Raw genomic sequence first — 27,040 nt, forward strand, 5'->3', positions numbered from 1 at the left:
GCTGCAAAATCCAGGATGGAAATTTCCACTTGATGATCAATTCTTCTTTTAAGATCATCTCAGTTAAAGGACAACCGACGCCGACGGACAAGTTGTGTCCATAATTTGTAAAATGACTTCTACTGAGCGCATTTGACAAAGATTATCGCTACAGTTTACCTTTTAAGACACGCGCTGAATATTCCGGAAGTCTTGTTTGTTTTTGAGTTGATGACGATGGCGGAAGTGACATCACATAGGGTACGCCCCTGACCGACAAAGCGACACACAATGCATTTTGGGTACTTTGTTTGCTCTGAAAACTTTGTGTTGAAATTAGAAGGAAAATACATAAATAACGCGATGGTGACTTGTTGTGCGTTGCACCAAGACTACTATTTGATAGTAGTTGACACAAATTACCAGCAGACAAATCAGCCCATTTCCAACGGAGCTTGGGCGCCGTCTTGTGCATTTTCTGGGACACTACTATGGAGTCCTGACGGCTCAAATTGATACGGGAGGACTTCTTGAATGGATTGCCAACATTTATGCTTTCCTCTTCAGAACTATTTGAATCATATTCATCAGTGGATGAGTAACAAGAAAGCATCTTCTCCCAATCTGAAGCCATTGTTTTGATTCTCGAGCAAGGCAAGACGTACTGGCGTGACGTCACGTACAAGGGGGCGGGACCTTCTGAAACTGGCCACTTCCTGTTTCAATTTGAAGTAGTTTTTAGACACTTTTCGTCATTTTTATTGGTGTTTTGCGTTTGACTCAAAATGTCAGCCCGTGTGTTTTGGCTATTTGAGATGCTATCAAACGTTTTTCTGATGTCAGTTAGGAAACCGAAACAGTGGTGTCGCTTGTCCTTTAAATTTCCATTGAGTTTCTTAGAAATGATGTTTTGCCGTTGATCATCAGAAAGTTTTTTTTTTCTCATTATTGTGTTATGATTAATGTGTGATGTCATGCAAATTGGCATGTTCGGTCGGGGTGCCCTCCTCCAAACAGGTGGCCCCGACCGACTAAGCATCTGTTCTTCACCAGCATGTGACTCACATAGCTTCATTGTTTATTTGTTTTTTCTCTCCTCCGTTTTGCCGCCTGTTTGTTGTGTAACAGCGCCGTACTGACGAGCGTGTAAATATGGCCCTCTCTGGCTTCCTATGTAGGAAGCTGCAGCGGGAAAACATTCGTTACGCTGCCAACTGAACATTTAATGGGGGGATTGGAGTGATTTTAACACTTCTTCTTTTCCCTTGACGCGGTCGCCGCAGCCAATCGGTGTCCTCCATCTTCAGAGGTTTGATTGGCACGTTTGTTTCGGCCAAGCTTTTCCACGGGATTCCCTTCCAGAGACAACCCTCTGTATTTATCCCGGCTTGGGACCAGCACAAGAAGACAGTGGCTTATGTTCCTTTGTGGCTACTGAAACTCGCCGCTTCCGGGCTCATTTTGAAGTAGTTTTGGGACACTTGAAGTCATTTTTTTGGGTGTTTTGCATTTGACTAAAATATCAGCCTGCGTGTTTTGGGTGTTTTAGATGCTATCAAACGTTTTTCTGATGTCACTTAGGAAACAAAAAAATGGTGTCGCTTGTCCTTTAAAGGTAGAGTGGAGGGGTTGGGCGTCGCGTCCAAGCGAACGTCGGTGTGTAGTGGACGCAAGCCGGAAGAGAAGAAGAAGAAGAAAAAAGCCGCGGGCTAATCTTCTTACGTAAACGGCCTTTCAGTTGACTGCTACGCTCGCTCGCTCGCGCGCGCACGCAAGCAAGCCCCAATGCGCCGCGCGCGTACCCGCGGACGAGCTCGCGCTTGCGGCCCCGCGCCGACGAATACCGGCAGCCAATCAAGTCATTTCCAATCACTTCCGCGTTCGCCGAATAGGGGCGTTTTCCCGCGTCGGAGAGGGAGGGGGAGTAGAGCGAGAGAGAGGGCGAGCAAAGTCCGTTTGCTTGTCCCTCACCCCGCCTTCTCCCCCGCCTTCTCCCCCGCCTTCTCCCCCGCCTTCTCCCCCGCCTTCTCCCCCGCCTTCTCCCCCGCCTTCTCCGCCTTCTCCCGGCAGTGAAGCGGCAAGTGGAGCTGACCGACTGACGGCCTGACGGGCGGCCCGGCTCGGCTGTCTTTTCGGAGCTCATCCTCGCTCAGCATCGTCGCCTCGCCCGTGACTGTGACGAGCCCCACCCGGGCCAAGATGGAGGCCCCCGGCTCGGCTGGCGACATCCGCGGCCCCCCCCCTGAGCCCCTGCGACGGGATGATCAAGGACCTCAGCGTGGACGCCATCCAGCTTTGCGAGCGAGACGGTGAGAGCTACAACATTAACTTGGTCGCGTGTGTGTGTGTGTGTGTGTGTGTGTGTGTGTGTGTGTTGCGGGTGTACACCCCCCCCCTCCGCTGCCGCCCATCCCACCCGCTTAACACGCACAGTGTGCCTTTGATTGGCTTTTGTAAGGATCTCACAAGGGCTTCCTTTGAATGGCTGCTGCGTGTGTGTGTGTGTGTGTGTGTGTGTGGAATTGCAAGACAGGCAAACAAGGCGTTTTTGTATCACAAAGAAACAAACAAAGCTATTATCTCACCGCATCATTCACCTCCGGGAATAACTGTCACCATCCCATAATAAACCCACGGATCAGAAATGTTGGGGGAAAAAAAGACAAAAATGCAAGTCATGATCAGGTGAGACTCCCAACATGGCCGCCGCCACACGTGAGTGAGCGCTAATGGGCAGGTGGGGGGGGGGGGCTTGCTGTTAGATTTATTTTTATTATTATTATTTTTTTTTTTGGGGGGGGGGGGGGGGGGGGCAAAAAAATCGCTGCCAAATTCTGGCTGAAATGTTGTCGTTGTCGTGTCCTTGAGACACCCACATGGCGTTTTGTTTATGGCGCAACAAATGCACCGGCCAAGATGGCCAAAGACAACGCTTGTTAAAGAAGCGCTACGGGTGCGAGAGGGTGCGAGAGGGTACGTGTGCGAGTATTGGGTCGCGTGGGGGCTTACCCCACTGATTTAATCCACCTCTTCATCGCGTCCCGATCAAATCGTGATGACAATAGGGTTTGTATTACAATTTAAAAAAAACAAAGTAACAAAATGGTTATGTACATCATCTCAAGTAGTTTGGGATCTATTTAGCTCATGCAGTGCGCGACGCAGTCAAGTAAAATTTAACAAACTCTTGTTCGAGTTCCATTCCGACCAAACGGTCACAAGTCAAAGTGGTTGTAAGTTGAAATCCATTCAAAATGTTGAATGGAGACTCGGAGGCTAAATGACTGGCAAAGTCCCCCCCCCCCCTCCTTCTGGTGCCATCACGCGGTCGATTGCTGCGCGAGTGACACGCTGGCCGGCTGGCCAAAATTGTCGTACGCGTCGCCGGCCTGCTAGCGCGTTGCGGTGCCAGGCGTAGAATTAACATTTTAAAAATGGACATCACGGTCGTAAGTACGGGCGGTCGTAAGTCGGATGTTACCTGTAAAATGTTTTTGTCATCAACTAAACGTGAGCAAAAACGGCAGCTGGACGAGGCCCAAATTGGCAAAGTTGATTGGTTGTAGGAGCAATTATTTACATTACAAGCAAATGTAACCTTTGCCAAAGGATTTTGTCCGGACTCGCCAATCGCTGGACGGCTAACGGCTAACAGCTAACCTTGTCGTTTGCGAGCTAGCCCGTCAAGTCAAAAACAAGAGATGGGCTGGCGATCGCCGCTTGGTAACCGAAGGCCAAATGCTTTGGGCTTTGTCTTTCACCTTTAACACGACAAAGTGCTCTGAAGGAAATACTGGAAAGGGATGGAACGATGGCTTGACATCTACTACAAGCCAAATGTTGAAAGCAAATACGAAGCTGGAGCTTCCATTGACCTGAAGGCTTTTCTACTTCTTTCTTTCCTTTCCTCTTCCTTTCATAACTTTGTTGCTGTTCCTTCCGGGTAGAGTGAACGCTGGTGCGAATGGCTGAAATGCCGTGAAATTACAAATATTCTTCTGGTTATTATTTCAAACATTTTTTGCACTGGAAACCACGTTTGAGTGACGCCTTTTGACTCGTGCTCAGCATTCCGAGTAGATGATCTTGATCCGTCTTGGAAGTGGAACCAGTCAATGAATTAGCCCTGTTCGCGCTGATCTCTGAAGACTAAGTTTTAATCAAATGCTAATTAATCATGTCGGGCCTCAGACGTGCCTTTTGTGCTAACGACGCACATGAGCGTTGCCCTTTTTTTTAGCACAGGCGCAAGATGCGTTTCAAAGTTGTAATGGTGTAACTTTCTCCTGAAAGTTGATTTGTGATGTGGTTGCACCGTGGCTGAGAAACTTTGCGCTTGTGTAAATACAATACAATACAATACAATACAATACAATGTGAGCCTTCATGGCCGTCCGTCCATTGTTTTCGTGGCTCCCCTTTTGAGAGAGATGTTCTTGTTTTTCCGGGAGCTCTCTGCATGATGCCCGTCGGGTCAGTCCAATAGGGTGCATCGCCAAACCCAACAAAGACATGCTTATTTTTTTTTCTTTTCTATTTTCTTAAAAACGCCTTACTATACATGGTCGTTTTTTTTCGACAAGAAAACGTCGCACTATAAACGCCTTACTATACATGCATAAAATGCCTTACTATACATGTTTTTTTTTTGGCAAAAAATGCCTTACTATACATGGTTGTTTTTTTTCGTGCTAAAAACGCCTTACTATACATGGTTGTTTTTTTCGTGCTAAAAACGCCTTACTATACATGATCATTTTTTTCGTGCTAATAACGCCTTACTATACATGGTCATTTTTTTCGTGCTAAAAACGCCCCCCCCCCAACCTGAGAGTAGGGACCTATCATAGCTGTGTCCGGCGCCACCAGGTCTGGACATTAGGGATATATAAATGGGGCCGATACGACCAGTCAGACTTTAGTTCGCTGACGAAGCCTCTTGGATAGGAGGCGAAACGTCCGAAACCTTCACTTTTGTACAGATGACGGCTGAAGAAACCTTCTCATCGATAAAAACGCCTTACTATACATGGTCGTTTTTTCCGGCTAAAAATGCCTTACTATACATGGTTGTTTTTTTCAGCATAAAATGCCTTACTATACATGGTCGTTTCTTTCGGCTAAAAGCACTTTACTATACATGGTTGTTTTTTTCGTGCTAAAAACGCCTTACTATACATGGTTGTTTTTTTTTTTTTTTTTCGTGCTAAAAACGCCTTACTATACATGGTCGTTTTTTCCGGCTAAAAATGCCTTACTATACATGGTCGTTTTTTTCGTGCTAAAAACGCCTTACTATACATGGTCGTTTTTGTCGGCTAAAAACGCCTTACTATACATGGTCGTTTTTTTCGTCAAAAAATGCCTTACTATACATGGTCGTTTTTTTCGGCTAAAAACGCTTTATTATACATGGTCGTTTTTTTCATCAAAAAATGCCTTACTATACATGGTCGTTTTTTTCGGCTAAAAACGCTTTATTATACATGGTCGTTTTTTTCGTCAAAAAATGACTTACTATACATGGTCGTTTTTTTCGGCTAAAAACGCCTTACTATACATGGTCGTTTTTTCCGGCTAAAAACGCCTTACTATACATGGTCATTTTTTTCGTGCTAAAAACGCCTTACTATGCATGGTTGGGTTTTTTTCGGCTAAAAACGCTTTATTATACATGGTCGTTTTTTTCATCAAAAAATGCCTTACTATACATGGTCGTTTTTTTCGTCAAAAAATGACTTACTATACATGGTCGTTTTTTTCGGCTAAAAACGCCTTACTATACATGGTCATTTTTTTCGTGCTAAAAACGCCTTACTATACATGGTTGTTTTTTTTTTTCGGCTAAAAACGCCTTATTATACATGGTCGTTTTTTTCGTCAAAAAATGCCTTACTATACATGGTCGTTTTTTTCGGCTAAAAACGCCTTACTATACATGGTCGTTTTTTTTCGGCTAAAAACGCCTTACTATACATGGTCATTTTTTTCGTGCTAAAAACGCCTTACTATACATGGTTGTTTTTTTTTCGGCTAAAAACGCCTTATTATACATGGTCGTTTTTTTCGTCAAAAAATGCCTTACTATACATGGTCGTTTTTTTCGGCTAAAAACGCCTTACTATACATGGTCGTTTTTTTTCGGCTAAAAACGCCTTACTATACATGGTCATTTTTTTCGTGCTAAAAACGCCTTACTATACATGGTTGGGTTTTTTTCGGCTAAAAACGCCTTATTATACATGGTCGTTGTTTTCATCAAAAAATGCCTTACTATACATGGTCGTTTTTTTTCAGCTAAAAACGCCTTACTATACATGGTCATTTTTTTCGTGCTAAAAACGCCTTACTATACATGGTTGGTTTTTTTTCGGCTAAAAACGCCTTATTATAGTTTTTTTCGTCAAAAAATGCCTTACTATACATGGTCGTTTTTTTCGGCTAAAAACGCCTTACTATACATGGTCGTTTTTTTCGGCTAAAAACGCCTTACTATACATGGTCGTTTTTGTTGGCTAAAAACGCCTTATTATACATGGTCGCTTTTTTTCGTCAAAAAATGCCTTACTATACATGGTCGTTTTTTTGCGGCTAAAAACGCCTTACTATACATGGTCATTTTTTTCGTGCTAAAAACGCCTTACTATACATGGTTGGTTTTTTTTTCGGCTAAAAACGCCTTATTATACATGGTCGTTTTTTTCGGCTAAAAACGCCTTACTATACATGGTCGTTTTTTTTCGGCTAAAAACGCCTTACTATACATGGTCGTTTTTTTTCGTCAAAAAATGCCTTACTATACATGGTCGTTTTTTTCGGCTAAAAACGCCTTACTATACATGGTCGTTTTTTTTCGGCTAAAAACGCCTTACTATACATGGTCATTTTTTTCGTGCTAAAAACGCCTTACTATACATGGTTGTTTTTTTTTTCGGCTAAAAACGCCTTATTATACATGGTCGTTTTTTTCGTCAAAAAATGCCTTACTATACATGGTCGTTTTTTTCGGCTAAAAACGCCTTACTATACATGGTCGTTTTTTTTCGGCTAAAAACGCCTTACTATACATGGTCATTTTTTTCGTGCTAAAAACGCCTTACTATACATGGTTGGGTTTTTTTCGGCTAAAAACGCCTTATTATACATGGTCGTTGTTTTCATCAAAAAATGCCTTACTATACATGGTCGTTTTTTTTCAGCTAAAAACGCCTTACTATACATGGTCATTTTTTTCGTGCTAAAAACGCCTTACTATACATGGTTGGTTTTTTTTCGGCTAAAAACGCCTTATTATAGTTTTTTTCGTCAAAAAATGCCTTACTATACATGGTCGTTTTTTTCGGCTAAAAACGCCTTACTATACATGGTCGTTTTTTTCGGCTAAAAACGCCTTACTATACATGGTCGTTTTTGTTGGCTAAAAACGCCTTATTATACATGGTCGCTTTTTTTCGTCAAAAAATGCCTTACTATACATGGTCGTTTTTTTGCGGCTAAAAACGCCTTACTATACATGGTCATTTTTTTCGTGCTAAAAACGCCTTACTATACATGGTTGGTTTTTTTTTCGGCTAAAAACGCCTTATTATACATGGTCGTTTTTTTCGGCTAAAAACGCCTTACTATACATGGTCGTTTTTTTTCGGCTAAAAACGCCTTACTATACATGGTCGTTTTTTTTCGTCAAAAAATGCCTTACTATACATGGTCGTTTTTTTCGGCTAAAAACGCCTTACTATACATGGTCGTTTTTTTTCGGCTAAAAACGCCTTACTATACATGGTCATTTTTTTCGTGCTAAAAACGCCTTACTATACATGGTTGTTTTTTTTTCCGGCTAAAAACGCCTTATTATACATGGTTGTTTTTTTTCCGGCTAAAAACGCCTTATTATACATGGTCGTTTTTTTCGTCAAAAAATGCCTTACTATACATGGTCGTTTTTTTCGGCTAAAAACGCCTTACTATACATGGTCGTTTTTTTTCGGCTAAAAACGCCTTACTATACATGGTCATTTTTTTCGTGCTAAAAACGCCTTACTATACATGGTTGGGTTTTTTTCGGCTAAAAACGCCTTATTATACATGGTCGTTTTTTTCATCAAAAAATGCCTGACTATACATGGTCGTTTTTTTTCGGCTAAAAACGCCTTACTATACATGGTCGTTTTTTTCATCAAAAAATGCCTTACTATACATGGTCGTTTTTTTTCGGCTAAAAACGCCTTACTATACATGGTCATTTTTTTCGTGCTAAAAACGCCTTACTATACATGGTTGGTTTTTTTTCGGCTAAAAACGCCTTACTATACATGGTCGTTTTTTTCGTCAAAAAATGCCTTACTATACATGGTCGTTTTTTTCGGCTAAAAACGCCTTACTATACATGGTCGTTTTTTTCGGCTAAAAACGCCTTACTATACATGGTCGTTTTTTCCGGCTAAAAATGCCTTACTATACATGGTTGTTTTTTTTTCGGCATAAAATGCCTTACTATACATAGTCATTTTTTTCGTGCTAAAAACGCTTTACTATACATGGTTGGTTTTTTTTCGGCTAAAAACGCCTTACTATACATGGTCTTTTTTTTCTTAAAAAAATGCCTTACTATACATGGTCGTTTTTTTCGTGCTAAAAACGCCTTACTATACATGGTCGTTTTTTTCGGCTAAAAAAACGCCTTACTATACATGGTCGTTTTTTTCGGCTAAAAACGCCTTACTATACATGGTCGTTTTTTTCGGCTAAAAATGCCTTACTATACATGGTCGTTTTTTTCGGCTAAAAACGCCTTACTATACATGGTCGTTTTTTTTTTTTTTTTCGTGCTAAAAACGCCTTACTATACATGGTTGGTTTTTTTTTTCGTGCTAAAAATGCCTTACTATACATGGTCGTTTTTTTCGCTAAAAACGCCTTACTATACATGGTCGTTTTTTTCGGCTAAAAACGCCTTACTATACATGGTCGGCTAAAAATGCCTTACTATACATGGTCGTTTTTTTCGGCTAAAAACGCCTTACTATACATGGTCGTTTTTTTCGGCTAAAAACGCCTTACTATACATGGTCGTTTTTTTCGTCTAAAAACGCCTTACTATACATGGTCGTTTTTTTTCGGCTAAAAACGCCTTACTGCCTTACTATACATGGTCGTTTTTTTTTCGGCTAAAAACGCCTTATTATACATGGTCGTTTTTTTCGTCAAAAAATGCCTTACTATACATGGTCGTTTTTTTCGGCTAAAAACGCCTTACTATACATGGTCGTTTTTTTCGGCTAAAAACGCCTTACTATACATGGTCGTTTTTTTTTCGGCTAAAAACGCCTTACTATACATGGTCGTTTTTTTCGTCAAAAAATGCCTTACTATACATGGTCGTTTTTTTCGTGCTAAAAACGCCTTACTATACATGGTCGTTTTTTTTCGGCTAAAAACGCCTTACTATACATGGTCGTTTTTTTTCGGCTAAAAATGCCTTACTATACATGGTCGTTTTTTTCGGCTAAAAATGCCTTACTATACATGGTCGTTTTTTTCGGCTAAAAACACCTTACTATAAATGGTTGTTTTTTTTCTCGCTAAAAACGCCTTACTATACATGGTCGTTTTTTCCGGCTAAAAATGCCTTACTATACATGGTTGTTTTTTTCGCCTAAAAACGCCTTACTATACATGGTCGTTTTTTTCGGCTCGTGCTAAAAATGCCTTACTATACATGGTCGTTTTTTTCGGCTAAAAACGCCTTACTATACATGGTCGTTTTTTTTTCGGCTAAAAACGCCTTACTATACATGGTCGTTTTTTTCGGCTAAAAACGCCTTACTATACATGGTCGTTTTTTTCGGCTAAAAACGCCTTACTATACATGGTCGTTTTTTTTCGGCTAAAAACGCCTTATTATACATGGTCGTTTTTTTTCGTCAAAAAATGCCTTACTATACATGGTCGTTTTTTTCGGCTAAAAACGCCTTACTATACATGGTCGTTTTTTTTCGCCTAAAAACGCCTTACTATACATGGTCGTTTTTTTTGCTAAAAACGCCTTACTATACATGGTCGTTTTTTTCGGCTAAAAACGCCTTACTATACATGGTCGTTTTTTTTCGGCTAAAAACGCCTTATTATACATGGTCGTTTTTTTCGTCAAAAAATGCCTTACTATACATGGTCGTTTTTTCGGCTAAAAACGCCTTACTATACATGGTCATTTTTTTTTCGGCTAAAAACGCCTTACTATACATGGTCGTTTTTTTCGGCTAAAAACGCCTTACTATACATGGTCGTTTTTTTCGGCTAAAAACGCCTTACTATACATGGGTTGCCTGACTATACATGGTCGTTTTTTTTCGGCTAAAAACGCCTTACTATACATGGTCGTTTTTTTCGGCTAAAAATGCCTTACTATACATGGTCGTTTTTTTTCGGCTAAAAACGCCTTACTATACATGGTCATTTTTTTCGTGCTAAAAACGCCTTACTATACATGGTTGGGTTTTTTTTCGGCTAAAAACGCCTTATTATACATGGTCGTTTTTTTCGTCAAAAAATGCCTTACTATACATGGTCGTTTTTTTCGGCTAAAAACGCCTTACTATACATGGTCGTTTTTTTCGGCTAAAAACGCCTTACTATACATGGTCGTTTTTTTTTAAAAACGCCTTCTATTAAAAACGCCTTACTATACATGGCTAAAAACGCCTTACTATACGTTGGTTTTTTTTTCGGCTAAAAACGCCTTATTATACATGGTCGTTTTTTTCGTCAAAAAATGCCTTACTATACATGGTCGTTTTTTTCGTGCTAAAAACGCCTTACTATACATGGTCGTTTTTTTCGGCTAAAAACGCCTTACTATACATGGTCGTTTTTTTTCGGCTAAAAACGCCTTATTATACATGGTCGTTTTTTTCGTCAAAAAATGCCTTACTATACATGGTCGTTTTTTTCGGCTAAAAACGCCTTACTATACATGGTCGTTTTTTTTCGGCTAAAAACGCCTTACTATACATGGTCGTTTTTTTTTCGGCTAAAAACGCCTTATTATACATGGTCGTTTTTTTCGTCAAAAAATGCCTTACTATACATGGTCGTTTTTTTCGTGCTAAAAACGCCTTACTATACATGGTCGTTTTTTTCGGCTAAAAACGTCTTACTATACATGGTCATTTTTTTCGTGTTAAAAACGCCTTACTATACATGGTCGTTTTTTTCGGCTAAAAACGCCTTACTATACATGGTCGTTTTTTTTCGGCTAAAAACGCCTTACTATACATGGTCGTTTTTTTTTCGGCTAAAAATGCCTTACTATACATGGTCGTTTTTTTCGTGCTAAAAACGCCTTACTATACATGGTCGTTTTTTTTCGGCTAAAAACGCCTTATTATACATGGTCGTTTTTTTTCGTCAAAAAATGCCTTACTATGTATGGTCGGTTTTTTCGGCTAAAAACGCTTTATTATACATGGTCGTTTTTTTCATCAAAAAATGCCTTACTATACATGGTCGTTTTTTTCGTGCTAAAAACGCCTTACTATACATGGTCGTTTTTTTCGGCTAAAAACGTCTTACTATACATGGTCATTTTTTTCGTGTTAAAAACGCCTTATTATACATGGTTGGTTTTTTTTCGTGCTAAAAACGCCTTACTATACATGGTCGTTTTTTTCCTCAAAAAATGCCTTACGATACATGGTCGTTTTTGTCGGCTAAAAACGCCTTACTATCCATGGTGGTTTTTTCGTGCTAAAACGCCTGACTGTACATACAAAATTCTTCATGTTGTCGTGTTTGATAAAAGGAGGGTCTGCACTTACTGCCTGGTAGTCAAATGGTTATTGCATCTGTGTCACAGAGCAGAGGTGCAAGGTTCGAATCTGCCTCTTGCCTCCTTTTTTGGGGTGGGGGCAAAAAAAAGACCTGTGTTGAAAAACTTTATTAAAAAAATCACAATTCATGGACTCATGTTTAAAAAATGAAGCTGGTTCAAGGCGGTCTGGTAGTTGAATGGGTACTGCATTTGTTCAGCAATGCAGAAGGAAGTTCAGGGTTCAAGTCCAGCTCTGGCCCTCCTGTGTTCTTAAAAAACATGCATCACTATATGATATTCTTCGCGCTCTCACAACAAGGAACAATTCACAAAACGCCTTACTATGTATGGTCGTTTTTTTTCCGTCAAAAAACGCCTTACTATCCATTGTGTTTTTTTGTGCTAAAAACGGCTTACTATACATGGTCGTTTTTGTCGTCTAAAAACGCCTTATACATGGTCGTTATTTTCGGCTTACACGCCTTACTATACATGGTCGTTTTTTTCGTCAAAAAATGCCTTACTATACATGGTCTTTTTTTTCTTTAAAAAATGCCTTACTATACATGGTCGTTTTCTTCGTCAAAAATGCCTTACTATACATGGTCTTTTTTTTCTTTAAAAAATGCCTTACTATACATGGTCGTTTTTTGCGCTAAAAAACGCCTTACTATACATGGTCTTTTTTTCGTCAAAAAATGCCTTACTATACATGGTGGTTATTTTTTGCTAAAAACGCCTTACTATACATGGTCGTTTTTTTCGTGCTAAAAACGCCTTATTATACATGGTCGTTTTTTTTAGGCTAAAACGCCTTACTATGTATGGTCGGTTTTTTTCCGTCAAAAAACGCCTTACTATCCATTGTGTTTTTTTGTGCTAAAAACGCCTTACTATACATGGTCGTTTTTTCGGCTAAAAACGCCTTATACATGGTCGTTATTTTCGTCAAAAATGCCTTACTATACATGGTGGTTATTTTTTGCTAAAAACGCCTTACTATACATGGTCGTTTTTTTAAGCTAAAACGCCTAACTATACATGGTTGTTTTTTTCGGCTAAAAACACCTTATTATACATGGTCTTTTTTTCGTCAAAAAATGCCTTACTATACATGGTCGTTTTTTTTCTTTAAAAAATGCCTTACTATACATGGTCGTTTTTTGCGCTAAAAATGCCTTACTATACATGGTCTTTTTTTCGTCAAAAAATGCCTTACTATACATGGTGGTTATTTTTTGCTAAAAACGCCTTACTATACATGGTCGTTTTTTTCTTAAAAAAATGCCTTACTATACATGGTCGTTTTTTTTCGTCAAAAAATGCCTTACTATACATGGTGGTTATTTTTTGCTAAAAACGCCTTACTATACATGGTCGTTTTTTTAGGCTAAAACGCCTTACTATACATGGTCGTTTTTTTCGGCTAAAAACACCTTATTATACATGGTCTTTTTTTCGTCAAAAAATGCCTTACTATACATGGTCGTTTTTTTTTCTTTAAAAAATGCCTTACTATACATGGTCGTTTTTTTGCGCTACAAATGCCTTACTATACATGGTCTTTTTTTCGTCAAAAAATGCCTTACTATACATGGTGGTTATTTTTTGCTAAAAACGCCTTACTATACATGGTCGTTTTTTTCTTAAAAAAATGCCTTACTATACATGGTCGTTTTTTTCGGCTAAAAACACCTTATTATACATGGTCTTTTTTTCGTCAAAAAATGCCTTACTATACATGGTCGTTTTTTTTCTTTAAAAAATGCCTTACTATACATGGTCGTTTTTTGCGCTAAAAATGCCTTACTATACATGGTCGTTTTTTTCGGCTAAAAACACCTTATTATACATGGTCTTTTTTTCGTCAAAAAAATGCCTTACTATACATGGTCTTTTTTTCGTCAAAAAATGCCTTACTATACATGGTCGTTTTTTTCGTCAAAAAATGCCTTACTATACATGGTGGTTATTTTTTGCTAAAAACGCCTTACTATACATGGTCGTTTTTTTAGGCTAAAACGCCTTACTATACATGGTCGTTTTTTTCGGCTAAAAACACCTTATTATACATGGTCTTTTTTTCGTCAAAAAATGCCTTACTATACATGGTCTTTTTTTCGTCAAAAAATGCCTTACTATACATGGTCGGTTTTTTTTTCTTTAAAAAATGCCTTACTATACATGGTCGTTTTTTGCGCTAAAAATGCCTTACTATACATGGTCTTTTTTTCGTCAAAAAATGCCTTACTATACATGGTCATTTTTTTCAGCCAAAAACGCCTTACTATACATGGCCATTTAGCTATCGCTAGCTATCTAGTGAAATAGCTAGCAAGCGAGGTAGCTAGCTAGCCCTATGTCACTAGCTAGTGACATCCATTTAGCTGGCTAGCCCAAGTAGCTAGCGAGCGAGCTCCTGAGCTACATTTAGTTATCAGGCTACACGAACTAAATCACTTCTTGAATTCCACTTAATTTTGGTCCCTCTCTGTGCGTGAAAACTGCCCCCCCACACACACGGCGCATTGTTGCCTGAACGTGACACGCAAAGTTTATATTCGTCCAACGATTGCACAAAGAAGCCACTGAGCCTTGTTTTCACATTCCCTTTGACCTCTTTTTGCACCCCCCCCCCCCCCCCCCCCCAGTGACGAGGGTGGGAGGAGGGTGCGAAATATGTGACAGATTGAAACATATTGACGACCAAATGTCATTTTTTGCCGATTTGTGATGGAGAGCGCACGTTCAATCAGCACCATTTTGAAATATTCAATGTGCCTTTCGCTTGGGGACGTATTGGAAAAATGGGGGGGGGTGATGCGTTTCCACGGCAACATCCAGCGGTTCGCCTGAAAATGGCCAACGGGGAGGCCGGATCATCACTGGCAGCCATCAAAGATTGGCGAGCTTTGCGTGGAAGGCAAGATTTCAACTTTCTTTTTTTGCAGGAAGTCCATCCCAAGACGGCGCCATCTCCGACACGGAGGAGCTGCCCGTCCCGCGCGCCATCGAGATCAGCAACATCACCTGCGACTCCTTCAAGATCTGCTGGGAGACGGAACAACGCGGCAAGGAACGCATCACGCATTATTTCATCGACCTCAACAAGAAGGAGAACAAAAACTCCAACAAGTTTAAACATAAGGTCATTTAAGGTCCATTCTTTTTTGCGGGGGGAGATTAAATGCGCCACGTTGTTGCTAGGCGGAGGATGAACTATTGGTGCAGTTGTCCCTCGAGGCTGACGCGTAGGCGAGGGTGGGGGGGTGGGGGGGGGGGGTCCTTCGGTGATGAAAGGGGGTCACTGTGATGTGGCATTTGTGAATTACAACTCGCAACGAGGAATAAAAAAAAAGAAAAATTGGAGCCGAGTACACAAAGCGACCAATGAGATCTGCCTGAAGTCATTAGGCCACGCCCCTTTAACTCATTCACTGCCATTCACTAATTGATTCGGGAATTGGAAATTGGGATGTAGCTATCTAATAGAAATCAATTAGCTTGCTGGCTAACTTTCTATCTATTTGAGTTACTTCCGGGTTGAGTGAATGCTGCGCCCGCTGCTCACCCACAGCAAAACTTATCCCGTGACTGTTAAGTGTCCTTGAGAGTTTTGAAAGGCGCTTCGAAATGAAATGTATTATTATTGTTATTATGATTTTAAGCTCAAATAACTCCAGAGCAATCTCATTTAGGAATTAACATTTTTTTTTTCTGATGAAAGAGAGTCTAAAGTTTCTCACGCTGCATTGAATGTTGATGTAGTCCTAAAAGTCAATTTTCTGTGGGTCCTCGAATCGGAGTGACAATGACAAAAACCCTGGCACTCAAGTGGACATTTTTACACACCGTCTGGCAGTGAATGAGTTAACCTGACCAAAAAAAATAAATAGATTTATATAGATTGAAATATTTTGTTTCTGCAGTTTCAGCTTACATTGGCTATCTATTAGCTATCTATCAGCTAGCTAGTTATCTGGCTATCTATTAACTATCTCTTTGCTAGCTAGCTGGTGATCTATTAGCTATCTATCAAGATAGCTAGCTAGCTATCTAATAGCTAGCTTTTTATTTATTTGAGTTATTTCTGGGTTGAGTGAGCGCTGGTGCGTGTGGCTGCCGCTGCTCAACCACAGAAAAACTTGTATTGTGACTGTAAAGTGACCTGGAGAGTTTTGAAAGGTGCTTAGAAATGAAATGGATTGTTCTTGCTACAATATGCGAATGACGTCCGTTGGACGGCGTCTCCCTGCAGGACGTGCCGACGAAGCTGGTGGCCAAGGCGGTGCCCCTCCCCATGACGGTGCGCGGCCATTGGTTCCTCAGCCCGCGCACCGAGTACACCGTGGCGGTCCAGACGGCGTCCAAACAGGCCGACGGCGACTACGCCGTGTCCGAGTGGAGCGAAATCGTCCAGTTCTGCACCGCCGGTGATCGTCATTTATTTCTATTCTGCCTCCAGGCTAACCGTTAGCTTGTCAATTGCATTTTCCATTGTATGCGAGCGTTGGGCTAGCAGATTAATTCACAACATCGGTCGTCCTCTGGTTGAATAATCTATAGATTATCTCTAAGCATCGTCATACTGTATATTTCATCCCCGGGCTAACCATTAGCTTGTCGATGGGATTTTACATTCGATGTTAGCATTGGGCTAACAGGCTATTCCGAAAGGCGGCTGATAAAGCGTTGATGTTAAGCCTTTGCATGTCAAGCTAGCTGGCTTTTTGGTTGTCTTCAAATGTCCAAAGTGTCAATCTCTCCGTTTGATCACGACTTTACGCGACGGCGCCGTGAAAGACGCCCAGCACGGCGCCGCATGTGACCAGGCCCTTTTTTTCCCTCCGCATTAAATATGCGAGCCGGCCGGATTCATCCAGATGGGAGGCGGCTACGATGAAGGGCGGCGGCGGGGGATTAAATAAAGCGGCGCGGCCAGCGGATGCGGTTTATCTGGTAGACGTGGAGGTCAGGGGCATTTCGTGGCGCCACAAATTGACGTTGGGGGAAGGGAGGCAGCAGGTCATGTGACAAGGGAGGAACGGGGGGGGGGGCATAAGCTGCTTCTTCAGCAGCTCAAAAAGCAACAGTGGAAAAATGGATACGCTCACACAAAATAAACAAATGCAAAATAACAATCCCTTTCATTTATAAGCACCTTTCAAAACCCTCGACATCACTTTACAGTCACAGGATCAGTTTTTCTGTGGGTGAGCAGCGGCAGCCACATGAGCCAGCGTTCACTCAACCTGAAATAACTAATAGATAGAAAGGTAGCTAGCTGGCTAATAGCCAGTTAGCTAATGGCTAGCTAGCTAATAGCCAGTTAGATAGATAATAGATAGCCAGTGAGAAAGTCAGATAGCTAATAGCTAACTAGCTAATTGATAGCTAGCTAATAGCTGGCTATTCAGCTAGTTCGCTAATAGCTAGCATATAGATAGCAAATAGATAGTTAATTAGGTAGCCAGCTAGATAGCTAGTTATCAAATAGATATGTAGCAACGTAGCCAGCTAGATAGCAAGATTAGCTAGCTAACTGATAATTAATAGCAAATAGATAATATAAGAATAAATAAAGTAATTAATAAATACATGAATGAATGGACAAAACAGATCCAAAATACATAAATAGAAGAGACTAGATAATCAATTAACTTGACGTTAATTCACTGCCAGATGACGTGCAAAAATGTATCCGCTCCAGTGCCTGGCACTTGGTCACTTTGTCACTTGAATTCCAGGCTAGTCCACAGAATATTGACTTTTAGGACTACATAAACATTCGATGCAGCATCAGAAACCTTAGTCACTCTTCTTTCATCACTAAAAAAAAAAAAAAAGTGAATTCAGACAGGTCAGGAGTTATCTGAGCTTGAAATGGGGGCGGCTGTCCAAAATACAATACAATACCTATTGATTTATATAGCGCTTTAATAACAGCTGAAGCCAGAACAAAGCGCTAACATGGACAAAAGGCAAATGCCGCCCCCTTGTGGCGAGGGAAAAAACACTGCCAGAGGTCTGACCAGTGCTTTATCGGCACTTTGGGGAATCAGAATCAGAATCACCTTTATTGCCAAGTATGTAGAAGACACAAGGAATTTGTTTCCGGTAGAACACGCTGCACTAGTATCGTCGTCAAAAAAACTGCCAAGTGGCACTATACAGTTCCATTTTGGCTACTGTTGAAAAAGTTCAAAGAGTTAATGGCTTGGGGGAAGAAGCTGTTTAAATGTCTGCTGGATCAGTAGCGCCTGCCTGAGGGGAGTAGCTGGAAAAGGTGGTGGGCAGGGTGCGGAGGGCTCTATCTACATCAGGCTTTTCATAAATTTGGGAATGGCAGTGAATGAGTGGAAAGTGACTTTTGAATTATGGATGAACGTTAATTGTGAAAAAGTGACTAAAAGTGCTTGAAGTTTGCAGTCTGGCGTGTACCTTGTGTTCAGATTATTCCACGGTGCATCTGAAGCAGCTGCTGGCGAAGGCCGAGGCCATCTCCGGGCGCATGCTGCGCTTCTCCGTCTTCTACCGCAACCACAACAAGGAATACTTTGAGCGCGCCAGGTGCAAATTGGCAACGGGCGGGCGGGCGAGCGGGCGAGCGGGGAGGCTCCTCGTTCCTCCTCAATCAACCATTTTGATCTTGTTTTTTTTTTGGGCCGTTCCAGGGAAGAGCAGGGCAACCGGATGCTCCCGTCGGTGAAGGACAACAGCGGCAGCCACGGCTCGCCCATCAGCGGCAAGCTGGAGGCTCTTTTTTTCAGCTGCAACACCGAGTTCAATACGGGCAAAACCCCGCAGGACTCGCCGTACGGGCGCCATCGCTTCGAGGTGGGCGCCCGCGCCCTCTTCAACCCCCACACTAACCTCTACTTTGCCGACTTCTACTGCATGTACACGGCGTACCACTACGTCATCCTGGTGCTGGCGCCCAAAGGCTCGCGGGGGGACGACTTTTGCAAGCAGAGGCTGCCCGCCCTCGACATCGCCGACAACCGCTTCCTCACGTGCCGGCGGGAAGACGGCGCCGACGGGGACGGGGACGGCCTGGTCTTCCGTCACGCCCGGGACGTCATCCTGGAGGTGATCTACACGGAGCCCGTGGACCTGGCGCTGGGCGCGGTGGCCGAGATCAGCGGCCATCAGCTCATGAGTCTGTCCACCGTCAACGCCAAGAAGGACCCCAGCTGCAAGACCTGTAATATTAGCGTGGGACGCTAGCGGCGATGCGAGGGGGGACCGATTGGGGGGCGCTGCGGACGGGGAAAAACTTGCATGAGGTTCAAGTACACGCACACGGCCGACGCTTAGCTAGGCTAACTAGCTAAGTCCAACTTTGGTTGGGGTTTTTTTTTTTTTCCTCGCTGAAATTTTACACTTTGTTTTCATACTGGAAGAAATTCCAAATATTTAAAATAATACATATTTTAGAGGAAGTTGAAAACATGTTTTGATGAAAGGCTGGTGGGGCGGAATCGCCAAGCAAAAAGCAAATATGGTATAAAATTATTTCAAATAAATCATAATAAACGTATCTTAAAAAAAATATTTTACATTTGATCGGGCATCAAAAAGCAAAATGTGTGATACACAAATAGCATCTTAAAACAAAAGAAATAAACATTAATATGCAGTATAAAATAAATAATACAAAATATATCTGAAAATAAGTATTTTACATTTGGTCGGGCATCAAAAAGCCAACTGTCACACACAAATAGCGTCTTTTCCCAAAAAATATCAACATTAATATGCTGTATAAAATTCATAATAAATAATAAACATTTTACATTTGATCGGGCATCAAAGAGAGAAATAAGTGATACGCAGATAGTGTCTTTTCAAAAAAAGATAAACAGCAACAAATATAAACATTAACATGCAGTATAAAACAATGTATAATAACTAATAATGATCAATGTATCTTAAAATAAATCTATGTATGACATTTGCTCGGGCATCTGAAAGTGGAGTGACGCGAAGCCCCGTCGACACAATTTCACATGAGAAAATGGCCGCCGTTTCACAAACACGACTACTACTTTTCGGGTGCAATTTCTTTGTTTTAGCGGCAATGGTTGGGGGGCGGGGGGCAACTCTGAACCTCTCAACTCTGGACTGATACTAGTGACTTTGCGAGGCCACAGCTTCCTGTCATTTCTCAAAACCAAAGGTACAACTACAAAAGAAGCCTCGGAATGGTAGGAACTCGTGTACTGTGATGGACAACACGCGTGATAACCTTTAAAAAAGAAAAAACAAGCATGATGCAGTCCTTTTTTTTTAGCAGCACGGGTGTACTGTGAGTGTCGTCGCCATGACAACCTTTTCTGCAACTGTTGTCGTCGTTTGGTGGAAAGGCAACAAAAAAAAAAGAGGAATAAAATAAAGCCGTCGGGGAGACAATATGGATTTCCTATTGACACATTCATATGCACGTGTTGATTTTGGGAAGGGTGAGTAGGATGCGGCGTCATTCAATTGACACAAAGCGGAAGAGCGACGCACTGCGAACGGCAATTGGCTTGGCTCCATATACAGCTATATAGAAATCGAGAGATCACCATAGAGATAGATTGATCCATATAGCTCCGTATCTATCCGGCCATCCATCAGCTAGCTAGCTAACTATTCATCTTTCAGCAATCTATATATCGGCTAGCTAACTAGTTGATGTATATACGGTAGATAGCTGATATCTCAGCTAGCTAGCTGATATCTATCTGTCGTTGCATTCAGCCTTGACGGAGCTATAGGGATCCTTTAAAGATACCTATATATAAATCCCTATCGGTCGCTGTTGACAAGGGAAGATCCACAGAGAAATATCTTTCTGTATTGTTACATATTGATATAGACAGATGTATTTCTATGAATCTTGATATCAATAGAGCAAAATATTTATGTAGACATGATAGCACAACCGTGACACTATTTCACTGCTGGCATTTGATACAAATGCTCACACTGACGAGAGACGACAAAGTCAAAAGTTGGTGGCTTTTTTTGTCAAGAAAGTTGTCATTTGTGGAGAGAAGAAAAACAGGTTGTAACCTTACACCACTCAAACATGGTTCTTTTTTTTATATCATTGCTTTGAGACTTTTTCCTCATTTTCTTTTCCTCCGTTCAGTGTGGCCCTTTTATTCCTTCATGCAATGTTTTTTTTATATATATAAAATGCATATTCCTCAATAACATCCCCCCAAAAAAGTCAGTGCCATCAATAACACGCGGACAAGAATATTGCCATCTGTAGAAAAACATCCTGCTTGCATTGAGGTTCCTGAAGCTCAACAACAACATCCACTTACTTGCTTCATCTTGTGCTTCTTTTTTTGGGATGAAAAATAAATAAGTTCCAAGGCCTGTAAAGTGCATGCTCATTAATTACCTTTTTGTCCTGGCCGTGACGAACTCTTGAGAGCTCAGTTGCTTTTGGCCGCGTCCTGTTTTTTGCTGAGTAGCGCCTCCAGCAGGCGTAGTTTGGCTTTCAGGTTCTTGTACTGGTAGTACTCCTCCGCCATGGGCCCGCGGTCTTCTTTCTGACACACCCTGTGGAAGGATGGAGTCGACTTTACTTACATCATTTTGTACAGTGTAACTCCAAAAAAAAGTCTTTCCACAGATGTGTACAGAGCAGAAAAAGTGTGGAAGTCGCCCCCCCCCCACCTCCTTTTTTTGCAGTGGGAGAGGATAAAGAATGAGTATTGATTGATACACTGTCTTTCTAACGAGGTTCCTAACTCAGGCAACGTCAGCGTTGCTTCCGTTAGCCCGTCAATGACATTTTGCATTATGTGTTAGCATTAAGCTAATAGATCTTTTTTTTTTTTTTTTCTTGTGGGAAAAAAAATGTCCATCAGTGAAACTAAAGTTGGCCGCACTCAAGATTTTTTATGCAACCCAAGACAAAATAAAAATAAAACTAAAAACCCCAAGCCAGGTGACTCCAAAATGTACTTTATCGTGTTTGGTTGTTTTTGTTGTGACGAACAACGACTTGGCTTAATGAAAGAAACATCCAAAAAAAAAAAAAAAAAGAGGCGGGGGGTGTCATTTCTTTGTGGGCAAATGCGTACCTGCCACTCAGGCTATAGAAAAGCTCCTCAAAGTCCCGCAGTGCTCGGTGGACCCTGCGTTTTTCCAAGCGGGTGACCCGCAGATGATCCAGTAATTCTGATCTGCACGGAAAATAAAAGTCACGTAAATCAGGTGAGGACCTTTTTTTTGGCCAAGAATCGAAGTGATTCGAGGGGTGTCAAGTGCAAAGTGCAAAGTGCACGCAATCCATACCTGGACGCCTCATGGAGTGTCGCCATGGTGACAATCTGCGGCTGGAGACACTTGACTTCCTCCAAAGGCGACACCAGCGGCGTGTCGGACGCTTCCGAAATGGGAGGTGGCAGCGGCCCCTCTGAAGGCCCCTCTGAAGGCCCGCAACGCTGCCTTGGGTTTTGATCGTTTGGTTGGTCTTCGTCCGAGCCCTCTTCCTCCTAAGATGGCACGTGAGCACCACTTATTGCTTTTATAATAGTTAGAAATCCTTGAGAGCTTTAAAAGATGCTTGTAAATCAAATGTATTATTACTATTATTAGTAGTAGTAGTATTTTAAGTATTATTATTATAATAACTTAAGATAAATTATTATTACTATTATTTTAAATTATTATTATTTGAATTAGTATTTTAAATAGTATTTTAAGTATTATTATAATAACTTATTATAAATTATTATCACCATTATTTTAAAATATTATTATTACTATTAATAAAATAGCTTCAATAATGCGCACGGGTATGGTTTCGTGTAGTATACTCACATTGCCACTAGAGGGCAGCAAAATACACTAAGAATTATAAGCATTCTTTTTTTTCTTTTTTTTCCAAATTTTGTCATTTTTTAATAGAAAAAAGAAAATAAACGTGATCTTGCATTGATTTTCATGAAAAAAAAACATCTGTTTAAAATGGCATTCACGGTTTAGTTGAAATCAGTTACTTTCAGAATCAGAATCAGAATCATCTTTATTGCCAAGTATGTTAATTGTAAAGTGTTCTTGGGTGTTGTGAAAGGTGCTTGGAACTTAAATGTATTTTTATTATTATTATTATCAAGACAACTTCCAAATGTGCTGTCATTTGATTCGCATGTTAGCAATTTCTGAAGACTTTTTTCCCCGTCTTCAAATGTTTTCGCTATTTCTTTTGTTGAGCAACAAACAGGATTTTGGTTGTCATTCACGATGAGTGAGAGGCTGTGCTTATTTCTGTACTCACAATGGTGGTGATGAGCGTGGGGGTGGCGGAGGAAAGCAGCAGCTCCTTGAGGAGGCGATAGCGCTCGTATAGCGGTCCGACTAGCGACTGCTCGCTAACGCTGCACTAAAGACACAAAACCAAAAAAAAGCTTTTGGAAAGGCTGCAAAACGGATCGCGCCCCAAATGAGTTTGTACCGGGCGTCCGTGCAGACTCTCAAAGTAGAGCAGCGCCTTTTGCAGGCCGGACTTCTCCAAGCTCATCTGGCATCGGTTCATCTCCTGCACGACGACCAAAAGGCGTCACCGACACGTTTGTCGTCATCAAATGGAGAAAAGGTCAAAGAACCTCGACGGTGTCGGGCAGGCGGAGTTCCCGTCGCCTGTCGCTCAGCGCGGCGCCGATAAGGCGCAGCGTTTCTTCCACGTTGGCGTTGTTGTCGAGGCGGCGGCGGTGAGCCGCCTCGCTGGCTTGCGGCGCCGGGTCGAAAGCGGCCTTGGAGACGCCCGTCGCCGCTTGACACACTTTCAGCTCTGCGCCGCCGTCACCGCAAAAGGACACGGGAGCAGAGAGTCAGCTAACTAACTAGCCAGATATATGGATGACACCAGTTAACTAAATAGCCAGCTAACTAGACAGAGAGCTAACTAGATGAATAGGTGGATGGGTATGCTAGCTAAATAGCTACTAAAATAGCCAGCTAACTAGACAGATAATTAGCCAGCTAACTGACCAACTTACGAGCCAGCTAGCTAACTAACAAGCCGGATAGATAGATGGATAGATATGATGGCTAGCTCGCTCACTAAACAACTAACTAGCCAGCTATCTAGTTAACTAACCAGATGGATGGATGGGTATGCTAGCTAAATAGCCACCTAACTAGCCAGCTCAATAGACCGATAACTGACCAGCTAACTAGCCAGATAGCTAAGATAGATAGATGGATGGATACAATGGCTATCTAGCTAGCTGGCTAGCTAGCGAGCTAGCTAACCTGCCACATAAGTAGCTAGCTACCTAGTTAATTAACTAGCCAGATGGCTGGATACACTAGCTGGCTAAATAGTCACTTAACTAGGCCTTAACAAACCATGTTTTGATAAAATAAAAATAAAAAGATGGATTTTTTTGGGGGGGGTGGCTCAAAGCAAAGTGCTTAAGCTAAGTGACCTTTTAGCTGCTTGCGGCTCTTCAGAAGCTCCTTGATCAGTCGGGCAACTTCGGGATGGGCGCTTTTGTCACAAAAGGATGGCTGGAAAATACAACATCAAATGTTAAAGAAAAAAGCAACAAGCAAAGGATGAAGTTAGCTAGCTTGCGGCTTGGACTTTGGCGTCGGTTGACCTTGAGGCGCTCGTGCTCAAAATGCTCTTCCAGCTGTCTGATCCTCCTCCTCAAAGTCTGAACGTGTTTTCTCAACACGGACAAGGAGCAGTCGCCGGCGTCGGCGCGGACGCTGCGGCGCGCCCTGGCCAGCGACAACAACGACAACAACAAGAAATGAACAAGATAGACAAAGCGTTTGCAAAGAGGCTCGATCGAGGCCGACAACTCCAAAAAGAAAAAGAACATTCGAAAACAAGCATTGCTTAAAAGGAAATAAGAGAGGAATATTTACCAGTTATGATGTCTCGAATCCCTTTTCTTTTATTTATAGAAATAACCTTGTTGCTTTTTTGACACATCTATGGAAATACACATTCCTCAAGATATTGCTGAAAAAAATTGTATTCCTCTAGTCGAAATTTACTCACTGAGAAAAAAAACATGAAAATGCTTCAGCTAGCACAATTGTATCACAGAGTGTACACCCCTTCCTTCTCCCGCAATGGTTTATTCCTTCTTACAGAATATGAGCAGAAATGATTTAACGATAGCTATCTAGCTAGATAGCAAGCGAGATAGAGCTAACTCGAGAGCTAGAGAGTGAGCTATAGAGAGAGCTAGCGAGAGAGAGAGCTACAGAAAGCAAACTAGAGCGAGTTAGAGAGAGCTAGCTAGAGAGAGGTAGCTAGAGTGAGCTAGGTGGAGAGAGATAGCTAGTATTTACTAGCCAGACAGTGCTAGTTAGAGAGCTAGCTGGAGAGAGCTAGCTATAAATTTCTCCACTGTGAGACTAATAAAGGCATATCCAATATCCAATATCCAATATAAAGAGTTAACTAGTATTTGTTAGCTAGAGAGCGCTAGCTAGAAAGAGCTATTTAAAGAGAGCTAGGTGGACAGAGATAGCTAGTATTTGCTAGCTAGAGAGAGCTAGCTAGAACGAGCTAGCTAGTATTTGCTAGCTAGAACGAGCTAGCTAGTATTTGCTAGCTAGAGAGAGCTATCTAGTATTTGCTAACCAGAGAGAGCTAGCTAGAAAGAGCTATCGAGTATTTGCTAGCGAGAGAGAGCCCACGTTCATGGCATTGATGCGAGTAGTGACGTTTGTATTTGCGGTCAGGTTGAAGAGGGTCTCCTCACATGCGAAGATGCTGCGAGCACGGCGGCGACGGAGCAGCGTCGGGGTCCAGGTGGTAGCGAAGGCTGCCGCTCAAGTTGGGGCAGCGAGGCGACGGGACGGGGCACTCGCCGCTGCCGAAAGCCGACAGGGACAGCAGGGGGGGAGCGCTTGGCGAGCCCGTCGGGGGGTCGTCCTCGGGAGGGGGGGATGCGGCGGCCGCGGTGGGCGCGGCGGGAGGACACCAACAATGCTGCCACGGGCTGGCCACTGCAACACACACACGCACACACACACACAACTCACTTTCAATGCAGGTGGAATACGGTGGAAACTTTTTCTTTCTTTTCATTCATTCATCTATCCCTACATTTTATTGATTTGTTTATGTGATCATTTATCTATGTTTATTTATGATTTATTGACTTATCCATTATTTTTATTTATTTTATATTTATCTATCACTACATTGTATTTATTTGTTCTATTAATTAATTAATTTATTTGTGTTTTTTTATGTATTTATTTACTTGCTATCCATCCATTTTTATTTGTTTGTTTGTTTTTTTATTGTGTGCTTATTTGTTTTCATCCGTTTCATTTATTTCTTTATCAGTTTTATTTTTATTATTTTTTTTATGAATTTGATTTAAGTATTTATTTATTCATCTATTTGTGTATTTATTTGTCTGTCTATTTATCCATCATCCATCCATTTTTTACATTTATTTATTTACTATGCAAGATGTCAACAGTTTTAAATGGGAGGGGAGAAATGTGACATTTTTCCCAATTTTTTGGGGTGAAGTGAAAGAAATACTAAAGGAAAATGTTATTCTAATTTATAAAAATGAATATTTATTGTCATCCATATGAAGGGACGCCCTTCTGATGTAGTAATCTGGTTAGAAAGAATGACTTTGTAATCACGGCGTCCGTGGCCGGGCAAAAACGGGAGCTTATTTCTCACCGTCGCTGATGTTTTCAAGCGGCGTCGTCGGAGGCGAGCGGTGGAGCGTCTCGTGCTCCTTCCGCTCCAAGTCGGGGGGACTCAAATCAGCCTCCAGGGCTTGCAGCTTGACGGAGGGGCTCTGGAAGCAGAAGCAGAACATGGCCACTTCCCTCAGCTTCTAACGTCCGGCCGGGGGAGGAGGAATCAAGCGTGGGGGCCGGGGGAGGACGCTCCCGGGAAAAAAGGCGTCACGCCGCGTCCAGTCGTCACAGACGGCGTCCTTCACTCACGTCTCCCGGCCAAAAGTCACAAACGGAGGATCCGCCAGCAAAGTCCATCGTGCGGGAATACGCGGCACGGCGCCACCAGGCCGGCATTCCCCGCTCCACTGCCTCCACGTGGATTCTTCACCGGCACGAAGGAAGCGGGGCGCGGCGGGAATAGCGCCCGTGCGGCGTGGGTGTGCGAGCGCGTGCTCGGCGAGGGAGGAAAATGATGATGGGCGGGTGGGTCGCCACGGCAACGCTGTCGGAGCCAGCCGACGACGGCGCTGCGGGAGTCACGGCAATGAAAAAAAAGAAGCCCTT

At 42.0% G+C, this 27,040-nt stretch overlaps 2 protein-coding genes across 5 annotated transcripts; one reads left to right on the forward strand and one right to left on the reverse strand.

Moving 5' to 3' along the window:
* The first annotated feature begins 1,797 nt into the window (after window positions 1-1,797).
* Window positions 1,798-20,202, forward strand: LOC148889748 (phytanoyl-CoA hydroxylase-interacting protein-like). Its single transcript, XM_089012794.1, is given in 6 exon segments — window positions 1,798-2,193; window positions 2,195-2,288; window positions 14,740-14,936; window positions 16,047-16,221; window positions 18,241-18,358; window positions 18,463-20,202. Coding segments are annotated over 6 exon segments (1,152 nt in total). The 5' UTR covers window positions 1,798-2,178; the 3' UTR covers window positions 19,016-20,202.
* Window positions 18,845-27,030, reverse strand: fam13c (family with sequence similarity 13 member C). 4 transcript variants are annotated; one of them, XM_089012783.1, is made up of 11 exons: window positions 26,472-27,030; window positions 25,525-25,771; window positions 24,403-24,526; window positions 24,229-24,310; window positions 23,404-23,588; window positions 23,253-23,336; window positions 23,076-23,180; window positions 22,091-22,290; window positions 21,877-21,978; window positions 21,189-21,349; window positions 18,845-18,981 (listed from the first exon to the last, which is right to left on the reverse strand). In XM_089012783.1, exons 1-10 carry the CDS (start codon window positions 26,611-26,613, stop codon window positions 21,223-21,225), a joined length of 1,398 nt encoding a protein of 465 aa, XP_088868909.1. In that variant the 5' UTR covers window positions 26,614-27,030; the 3' UTR covers window positions 18,845-18,981; window positions 21,189-21,222. The 4 variants fall into 4 exon arrangements, with proteins under 4 accessions (XP_088868909.1, XP_088868907.1, XP_088868910.1 ...); XM_089012781.1 differs by having other exon boundaries at window positions 18,853-18,990; XM_089012784.1 differs by lacking the exon at window positions 18,845-18,981 and adding an exon at window positions 20,344-21,126.
* Window positions 27,031-27,040: the final 10 nt, after the last annotated feature.

The sequence above is a fragment of the Hippocampus bargibanti genome, linkage group LG13 (genome assembly GCF_051943395.1).
Source record: "Hippocampus bargibanti isolate YZ-2025 linkage group LG13, ASM5194339v1, whole genome shotgun sequence".
Lineage (NCBI taxonomy): Eukaryota > Metazoa > Chordata > Actinopteri > Syngnathiformes > Syngnathidae > Hippocampus > Hippocampus bargibanti.